The sequence below is a fragment of the Nestor notabilis genome, unplaced genomic scaffold (genome assembly GCF_000696875.1).
Source record: "Nestor notabilis isolate BGI_N333 unplaced genomic scaffold, ASM69687v1 scaffold5253, whole genome shotgun sequence".
NCBI classification, from domain to species: Eukaryota; Metazoa; Chordata; class Aves; order Psittaciformes; family Psittacidae; genus Nestor; species Nestor notabilis.
In genome coordinates, this window is record NW_009921438.1 from 1 (window position 1) to 10,194 (window position 10,194).

Consider the following 10,194-nt stretch of genomic DNA (forward strand, 5'->3'; position numbering starts at 1 on the left):
TCTGCTGTTATCTCAACCCGTGGGAGTTACACCCTTTCAATTCTTCTCCCCATCCTTCCGGGAGCAGAGGCGAGGAAGAAGGGGGGCAGTGAGCGAGCGGCTGCGTGGTTCCAAGTTGCCGGCTTGGCTTGAACCACAACTTGGAACTGGAGGAGCTTTAAGGTCTCTTCTAACCCAAACTATTCCATGATTCTATGATTAGCTAGAAGGCAGGAACAGGGTTGTCTGTGTTGTTCGTGCCCTGTAAGGATCTGCCTGTGCTTATATGTGTGCCTCTGAAGGTGCTGTCCCCTTTCTTGTCTGTGTAAATCTGTGGCCAGCCATGTCTGCAGGATGTTTCATCTCTGGAATCTGCACTTAGCCTTCCTGATAGCTGGACCTAGGAACAGGGAACAGCGGCAGCCTTGTGTCCAGTGGACTGGGAAGGGGAATCCTGTGGGTCCTCCCATCTGCCAGATACACCGATTTTTAACCAAGATGACATGCAGAAGAAGGTTGGCTCCAGGTTTTGATCACCAGACCAAGGCCCCACTCCCCAGACAGACCTGCTGCAGCAGCTTCCACTCCTGTCTCACACATCCCCCCTGTCATTTTCTGCCATTGAGAAGAAGATGAGAATGGTCAGACTTGGTCAGAGCAAAAGTATCCAGTGATACTTCCCCAGACTAGTGAACAGGGACACAGGAACATCCTGAGTCAGAGGAATATCATATGTAACAGCCCTTCTCACTAACTTCTCCACCACCTGGCAATCGTGATGCCTTCCCAGCTTCTGGACAGGTAGTTTGCAGTGGCCTTTATTGCTAAGTCTCTGCTTTGCAAGAGAACAAGGCCAATCAGTGCAGTTCAGCTACCTAAGTACCCAGAGAAAGGGGGACTTTCATCTGTCCTTCCCAGCTCCACACTTTTTTCCATGTGACAAGGAGTTATATTACTCTGCCAAATTCCTCAGCGATCAGACTGCTCTCATTGGGATCCCATGTGCTGCCTGGTGCAACTGCTGCCTTAAACTCCCCAGAATCAGTTTTCTTCAGTCTACTCCCAGTCCTATTCCCAAACACCAGCTGCCCTTAGCCACTGCTCCCAGTCCTGTACAATAGAAACTCTTCTACATTCCCCCCTTGCAGCTCCCTGCCCAAATCTTCCACTATCCAAACGACTCTCAAAATGCCTGTGCTGAGTCTCAAGACACACTACAATATAATATGCATAACAGAAGGTGGGGAGTCAGTCACTGGTGAGTTCTGTGGGTTTTAACTCTGAAGAGAGATCCAGGCTGGGCTCTTCAATCCATGTACTCAAAGCTCCCTTAAGAAAGTAAAAGGAGCTACCCCAGTCCTTCCCTGCAGGGAAGTCCAGGATGATTTAGAGCACAGGGGAAGAGTATGAGGCTGTGCTGTACTGCTTTCCTTAAGAAAACAACAATTCTTTGGCAGAGTGAGAACTGAGGCATGACTAGGAGGGTGCGGCTTTGAAAATGGGCTTCTGCCTGCAGAACCTATGAAACCACCTGTATCTTGTCCTGGAGCAGCTTAGCTCTGGAGACAGGCTGAGAGAGTTGGGCTGGTTCAGCCTGGAGAAGAGAAGGCTCCTTAAGGGAAGACCTTAGAGCAGCTCCAGTGCCTAAAGAGGCTACAAAAAACCTGGAGAGAGGCTTTGAACAAGGGCCTGTAGGGACAGGCCAAGGGGAATGGCTTTAACCGGCCAGAGAGGAGACTGAGATGAGCTCTGAGGCAGAAGTTCTTCCCTGTGAGGGTGCTGAGGTGCTGGCACAGGGTGCCCAGAGAAGCTGGGGCTGCCCCATCCCTGGCAGTGTTCAAGGCCAGGTTGGACACAGGGGCTTGGAGCATCCTGCTCTAGTGGAAGGCGTCCCTGCCCATGGCAGGGGATTGGAGCTGGATGAGCTTTAAGGTCCCTTCAACCTAAACCATTCCATAATTACTAACAAGGCCCTTCCTGCCCAGGGGAACATACACCATCTGCACTGCACATCCCATCCCAGGAATCATCACATCCTGAAAGCTTTGCAGTAAAAACAGGCAACCACTGTTTCAAAAGAGTTGTGGAAAACAGGATTGCCATGATGCTATGAGGGCACTGCTCTGAAGAGAACAGACATCACTGGGCCAGCACAGCCCCACAGCTCCAACTTAGCACCAGATTTCACCAGAGACAGCAGAACTCACAGAGCTGCTCATGCTCCTCTTACAGAGAGCAGATACTCTGGAAGACAAATGTCGCTGAAGATATAAGAGGCCTCAGGATGTAACACTACATGATGGGTATCACCCTTAGCCGGGAACCCCACCAGGAGAAAAGGCAGAAAGGCAACTGCTGCCCGGAGCCACGGCTGCTGGAGGAGCGACAGCTGGACACTTGCTGAAAGCCACAGAAGTTGTGTGAATAGTCCACACCAGGGAAGTGTTCTCCTGGAAGATAATGGTTTGTTCCTGCTTTTGTCATAACTGAGCACAAGATTGGAGCTGCAGCTAATGCTCAGCTCTAAACCCTGAATGACTACACACACTTCAACACAGGTAATGTCCTTGAGAGCAGAGGACCATGTTCTCCAGCATGGATATATTTCTAGCTATGCCAGAATTCATCACTGTTGCAGGGGCTGACAGAGGGCTAAAGCCACTAAGGCATCATCCACATCTAGCAAAGGCCCTGAGCTGTGTGAGCCCTGAGCCCAGACACTGCAGTCTGAAGACACAGCAAGGTCTAACTAGGGAATTGTATCAGATTTTCCTGTGAAGCTCCCCACAGATACAAATAGGGCTGCTAATGGGGGGTGGAAAGGTTTGACTTTTGACTCTGTTCTGAGATCCTTTGTTTCCTTCCAGCCACAGGTAGAGCAAATTAGCACCACAAGGTAGGCTCTGTGTCTGCAGGTATGCCTCGCAGTCATGCCTCTCAGTCATGCCTCTGTACCAGTGGAGCATCACATGATGAGCAAATCCAAAATATTTAGGCTATCTGACAACCATCAAAGTCAGGGCTTGATTTGGGGAGCAGGAGGTAGCACTAGATGTGGGGAGAGATGCTGCATCAGTCCGAGTCTTCTGTCAAGACACCAATGTCAGACCTGTGCCAGAGCTCCACTGAAATCCTGTGCCAAAGCAAATACAACACAGCCCCCAGCCTAGGGATAGAGCAGACAGAAGCCAGCACTGACAAGGCTGTATCAGTGTTTACTCACGCCAGCACTGTGGTAACATGTGCTCCTACCACAAGAGCTGGACCAGAAACCCACCACCAGCACCAGGATGCAGGAGCTTTCCCTCGGAGGCAGCATGCAGCTTGGGAAGAGGGTCAGGAGGCTCAGCAGACACTCCCGCAGGATGGGAGCAAGTGACACGTGAGGCAGAGAGACTCGAGGTTAGAGGCAGTGGCGAGATCCAAACCACCGGCACAGACAGGAAGGGAAAATGGGGATGGAGTTTCACATGGAAGCAGAGGGAAGCACTGCGGGATGCTCTGCCAGCTCCACACCACCCCATGGAGTCTCCCCTCCCTGCTCCCGACAGGGAGATGGCCACTTGTGCCCAAAGGGCTCCCACCACACACGGCGTGCTGCCCAGAGCCCTCCCAGGCTGTCCTATCAGCTATGGAGGGACACCAGGACACAGCTTCCAATGGCAAAACACTCACATGGAGTGTGTGGGGAAACGGGAGGCATTAACTGCACCCACCAGGCAGGGGCAGGACCAAGATGAACAGTTTCCCCAGAAGGCTCAGAAGCTGAAAAAGTGACCCTCAAAATCCAGCTGTAATGGCAGGAAAAGTGTGTGAGAAAGGGCAGGGAGCTGAGTGAGACGCCTCCACTCACCGAGATGACCCGATCTCCTACATGCAGGATCCCATCCCGATGGGCTGCGCCACCCTCTGCAATCCGTGAGATAAAGATCCCCTGAAACACAGTCACAAGGGTCAGAGCAACCGGAGCTGCCCCTCACCAGGGCCTGGCTGTCCACAATCACTCCAGGACACCAGGAACACCCCAGCCCTTTCCTCCCCTGTCCTGGCACTTCCCATCTGCTCCTCACTCCACACAAACCCTCTTCTGCTCCTGCAAAACGTCCGGCTGCAGCAAAGCCTCCATGTGTCTGAGAGCCCAGAATATATGTCAGGAGGACAGCAGGAAGATTAAATGTCACTGGCAGGGATTGTGAGCCCCAGCCCCACCTCCTTCTGAACTACTCTCCTTCCCTGACCTAACAGCAGATTCTAGCTCTCGGATCACGTGGCCATGCTGTGCTGCTGCTGTGCACCCAAGGGGTGAGGAAGACCCCGCGCTGAGCCAGCAGTGCCAAGACTTGGGATCAAGCACCTTCCTTGCCATGGAGTCATTACTGACCGTGTCACCAGTGCGGTAGGGTGTGGAGCCTTTGCCACCAGCAATGCTGAAGCCCAGGCCCTTCTCGTTGCGCACGAGGCAGGTGGAGTATCTCTCGGTGGGAGCTGCTTCCTCGGGCCGCTCTGGAAAGCGGAGGCCACCCCTTCTCTCCCGAGGGCTGTAGTCATCCTCAGGGCGCAGGGCTGTGACAGTGATCGCGTTCTCTGGCTCCACCATCCTCTCCCGCAAGACGGTCATGGACACGGAGCTTCCCGATCCACGTAGAGCTTCCACTGCCACATGATGCTCCGCACAGTGCAGGGACACGCCATTCACCTGGGGATGGGCACAACCTCACCTCCGCGAGGAGTTCTTGGAAGCACATTTTCCCACAGAGCTGGGTCCAACACCTTGTTCCCACAGGGACACCCAGGTCTTGCTCCTCCAGGGACACCCAGACGCTGTCCCCACAGGGATACCCAGAGCTTGTTCTACAGGGACACCCAGACCTTGTTCCTACAGGGACACCCTGTCCTTGTTCCAAGATGGACACCCAGACCTCATATGCTGCCCTCGAGGGAGTTTCCCTGCACTCACACAGCACAGGAGGCTCCCATGACATGAAGTGCCTGTCCCAGCCCAGGGCAGCTCCTGCCAAGCCCTGTAAAGGACCTTCCAGAGGAATTGTCCCCCTGTAGGGAGCTCCAACTTCCCAATCACCTGTATCACCCCTGCAGGATAACTCAGCCCCAAGGAAAAGGACTTGGGCTGCTGGGTGAGGAGAAACTCCCCATGACCTGGCTTCAGTGTGTTCTTGAGCCCAGAACCCCCCTCCGTGTGCTGGGCTGCACCCCCAGATCATAAGCAGCAGGTCAGGGTGGGGATTCTGCCCCTCTGCTGCATGAAGGAGAGACCTTAGAGCAGCTCCCAGTGCCTAAAGGAGCTACGGGAAACCTGGAGAGGGGCTCTGGACAAGGGCCTGTAAGGACGGGACAAGGAGAATGGCTTTAACCTGCCAGAGGGGAGACTGAGATAAGATCTGAGGCAGAAGTTCTTCCCTGTGAGGGTGCTGAGGTGCTGGCACAGGGTGCCCACCCCTGGCGGTGTTCAAGGCCGGGTTGGACACGGGGCTTGGAGGAACCTGCCCTAGTGGAAAGGGTCCCTGCCTGTGGCAGGGGGTTGGAACTGGATGAGCTTTAAGGTCCTTTCCCACACAAACCATTCTGGGATTCTATGACTCCCAGATAACCACTCACCCAGAACTATCTCCCCTAAAAAAATCTCAGTACAACTTCCTGTTCACCTTCAATAAGAGCATCTATCTCCTCAGACCCTGACACACCCAGGCCTGTCAGCCTGACGTGGTGCTGGAGAAGGTCATGAAGCAGATCATCTGGAGTGCCATCACTCGGCATATGTGCAGGACAAGCAGATGATCAGGCCCAGACAGCATGCATTTATGAGAGACAGATCCTGCTTGACCAACCTGATCTTCTATGACAAGGTGACCCACTTAGTGGATGAGGCAAAGACTGCATGTTTTCTTTAGTAGACTTTAATAAAGCCTTTGACACCTTTTCCCACAGCTTTCTCCTGGAGAAGACTGCTGCTCATGGCTTGAATGGGTGAACTCATTCACTGTTCACTAGGTAAAGAACTGGCTGGATGGCCAAGCCCAGAGAGTGGCAGTGAATGGAGTTCAATCCAGTTCGCATCAGCCACAAGTAGTATTTCCCCTGGGCTCAGGACTGGGGCCAGTTCTGGTTAATCTCATGTTTTCTTTAGTAGACTTTAATAAAGCCTTTGACACCTTTTCCCACAGCTTTCTCCTGGAGAAGACTGCTGCTCATGGCTTGAATGGGTGAACTCATTCACTGTTCACTGGGTAAAGAACTGGCTGGATGGCCAAACCCAGAGAATGATGGAGAATGATGGTGAATCCAGTTGGCACCAGCCACAAGTAGTGTTCCCTTCGGCTCAGGACTGGGGCCAGTTCTGGTTAATCTCGTTATCAATGATCTGGATGAGAGTATCGGGGGCACCCTCAGTAAGTTTGCAGACAACATCAAGCTGGGCAGGAGTGTTGATCTGTTGGAGGGCAGGAGGGTGGGCTCAGGACTGGGGCCAGTTCTGGTTAATCTCATTATCAATGATCTGGATGAGGGTATTGGGAGCACCCTCAGTAAGTTTGCAGACAACACCAAGCTGGGCGGGAGTGTTGATCTGCTGGAGGGCAGAAGGCTCTGCAGAGGTATCTGGACAGGCTAAATCCATGAACAGAAGCCAGTGGGATGAGGTTCAACAAGGCTTCTGCTGGGTTCTACACTTGGGCCACAACAACCTCAGGCAACACTCCAGGCTTGGGGAAGAGTGGCTGGAAACTGATCATGGAAAGGGATCTGGGATGCTGATCAACAGAGCTGAACATGAGCCGCTTGTGCCCAGGCAGCCAAGCAGCCACCAACATCCTGGCCTGTATCAGCACCAGTGTGGCAGCAGGGCCAGGGCAGGGACTGTCCCCCTGTGCTGGGCACTGGTGAGGCCGCACCTTGAACCCGTGTTCAGCTCTGGGCCCCTCACTGCAAGAGAGACATTGAGGTGCTGGAGCGGGGCCAGAGAAAGGCACTGGAGCTGGTGCAGGGCCTGGAGCACAAGTGTGATGGGGAAGGGCTGAGGGACCTGGGGGGTTTAGTGTGGAGAAAAGAAGGCTCAGGGGGGACCTTCTCGCTATCTGCAAGTGCCTGACAGGAGGATGGAGCCAGGAGGGGGCTGGTCTCTCCTCCCAAGGAGCAAGGAATGGGACAAGAGGAAACTGCCTCAAGCTGCGCCACGGGAGGTTTACGCTGAAGATTAGGAAGAATTTCTTCACTGGGAGGGTTTATGAAGCACTGTAACAGGCTGCCCAGTGCAGTGGTGGAGTCACTATCCCTGGAGGTATTTAAAAGACGTGTAGATGTGGTGCTGAAGGACGTGGTTTAGTGGTGGTCTTGGCAGTGTGAGGTTAACAGTTGGAATTGATGATCTCAAGGTTTTTTCTAACCAGAACAATTCCATGATTCCATTATTTCCTTCCTCTGCATGCAAAACCAGTAACATACTTGCAGGGAGGACACCAGGTTCTGCAGCTCTCACGGAAGTGACATGATTCCCCCCACTCTTGCTTCCCTGATTTCAGAAAGAAGTCCTCCAATGTCAGAAGACCGAAAAATGCAAAGTGGGGCCCATGAAGCTTTTCCCAGCAGCTGCCTCATTTTGTACTAACACACGCTCACAGGAGACATTGTCTGGCTCTCAGCCTGAAACTCTATGTTCAAATCTGTTTCCTCCACTTCATGGTGCTTCGGGTTTCTCCCCATCATGGCCTCCATTACTGAGCAACACATCCCTGCTCTCGGGTAAAGAGTTATTCCTTACAATTCCTAGCCAAGAGAACAGAACTCAGGCCTGATGTGCCTCAGCTGTGTATGTTAGAAGAAATATCACAACTCTGAGCTGTGCTGTAAGGGTCCAGCCACCTGCAGAAGGCACAGGTGAATGGGCACCATGGGAAGTGAACCAGGAGTGGGGAAAAAAAAAGAGACTTTTCCCAAAGCTGTAACTGAAAAGGGACCCACTTTACACAAAATAATTGGGTGTCATGAACTTAACTGTAGGGAGAGGGAATAATCATTCATCTCTCAAAATCTGCTCTTGCACAGCTCCTGATGTATAATTTGGCCTTAAACTAGCGAGATGCCAAGAAATATCAAACCACGCTTCTCCCTCTACTCATTAGAAGGATTTCCTTCTCCACAGTATCTATGTCCTTACCTGCAGAAGCTTGTCCCCAACACGAACCCCTGCACGAGCTGCAGGACCCTCCTCTGATACGCGGGAAATAAAGATGCCCTGGAAAGCACAGTACCTGTTAGAAAGTGTGGAGCCCATCCCTCAACCTGCTAAGAGATCACTCCACCCTGCTCCACCTAAGAGACCACTCCCCCCTGGTCAGCTTAAGGGAAAGGGGACCCCTCACCAATCCCATACCCTGGGATGTGGGGACAGGACAACCACATCACCCCATTCAGGAGCTGGTTGAAAGGGTAAAAAAATCACACTGCAGGGCTACCCTACATGTGACAAAGGGGAGAAGAGAATGATGACACTTTAATCCTTTTCCAGTGGGATGAGAACATGACACAGTTGATGCCACCATGCGTGTGGATGACAACCCCATTCTCTTTGCCTTTCAAGTCCTGTGTCTCAGGACACCCACAGGGAAAGAAGCAGCTTTCTCATTACTGCTTTCGTGGTTGTGGCAGGAAGGTGCAAGTTGTGCTCCAGAGGCATGAGCTGGCACAGCCCTTCCAGCCTCCTGCTTCAGGGTAGACCGAGGGCTGCTCCCACCTTGCTTTGAAAGCCCGAACCAGCCACGGAGCTGATGCTTATGGACACCCAACCTCCAGCCACAGAGAACTAGTGCCTGCAAGTGGGAGCCTCAGTGAGTCCAGGGTCTTACCTCATCATCACCCTTATAGGGGGTGGAGCCCTTGCCCCCCGCGATGCTGATGCCCAGCCCCCCCGTCTGCCGCAGGATCGTCAGTGTCAACTGGAAGCAGAAGGGACACAGGGTACAGGTCAGACCGGGAGAACACGCAGAGCAAGGGACGACTTAAAGAACAAGCACAAGAGAATCAACTTCATGTGCATGCACACTTGTGTGAGCCATAGTGTCCATGCCTCAAAGGCACCCAACTCACAACACCTTTCAACAGATTCTTCTTCAGCTGAGTCCGTATCGCAAGACCAAAAGTCAGTTTGCCCGTAATGAACACTTTGAACGATGTCCACCACAAAGTAAACTCAGCAGCAGTGGGATGGGGCTGGGTAGAGAAACAGGGATGGTCACATCACAGCTCAGCAATACTGTATGGCTCAGCAATACCGTATGGCTCTCTTTGGGGTGTGAATCCATACAACTGCTGGGAGATTGAGGGTCACCCCAGTGCAGTGTGCAGTAACAAGAATGGGGCCTCTTCCAGAATACCCTGGACAGACACTTAGCTTTGCTCTATCAATGGAAATCAATGTGTGATCCCAGAAAACCCATCGGCTTTGTCCTGCTGGCTCCTTTCTCTTCTCTCAACACAGGCAGGCTCAGGATTGCAGCTGTGCAGTCCAGAAATCTCGTCCTCCCTATGTCCCCTCTCAACAAACCAAATCATGCCCATTTCCAACAGCAAAACTTTTGGTCAAACCTGAACTGAAATTGCTTACATTCAGGACACCAACTGTTCATGTTGCCCATTCATGAGACAAAGACAGGGAGCGTGTGGTAGGATATAGGGAAAGGAATGGCATGGAGAGGACTCTCTCAGGGATCTATCAGGGCCAAGGACCAAGGAGCTGGTGAGGGGAGTGCCAGAAAAATACATAAGACTCCTGGAGAGAACCAAATTTGTTGCCCTCTTGCAACATCCAGAGCAGAGAGCGGCTGCTGCAGAGTTGTCTACTTTCAATGTCAGGTCGCTTGGACTGGGCTGGCCACAGGGCGGGCAGCACAAGCAGCAGGAGATTTGCTTTCCTTAACCTCCCTTCAAATCCTTCTTCATTTTCTACAGTGACAGAAGCAACAGCCTGTGGGCTTCACGTTCTGCTAAGCTTAAACCAAACCCAAACCACCACCACAGTGAGTGCAGAACTACAACGAGGTTCTCTGCCATTTCCTTTGCTGCCCAGTTAACATGCAGCAGAAAGCTGCTGGGATCTTCACAAGGAAATCCCTGATTCTAGACAGACCACGAGTACATCGGTCGATATGCTGGAGGGAAGGGATGCCATCCAGAGGGACCCTGACATGCTTGTGAGGTGGGCTG

The 10,194-nt window shown here is 52.6% G+C and overlaps 1 protein-coding gene across 1 annotated transcript in view; it reads right to left on the reverse strand.

Annotated features, from left to right (window-relative positions):
* Positions 1-3,757: 3,757 nt before the first annotated feature.
* Positions 3,758-10,194, reverse strand: part of SCRIB (scribbled planar cell polarity protein) — a gene marked incomplete at both ends in the record, with an annotated part of 36,264 nt that continues 29,827 nt past the window's right edge. The window contains 4 exons of the mRNA XM_010011147.1: positions 3,758-3,913; positions 4,361-4,675; positions 8,150-8,227; positions 8,838-8,927. Coding sequence (XP_010009449.1) covers positions 3,758-3,913; positions 4,361-4,675; positions 8,150-8,227; positions 8,838-8,927 — 639 coding nt within the window. The remainder of the gene's footprint in view (positions 3,914-4,360; positions 4,676-8,149; positions 8,228-8,837; positions 8,928-10,194) is intronic.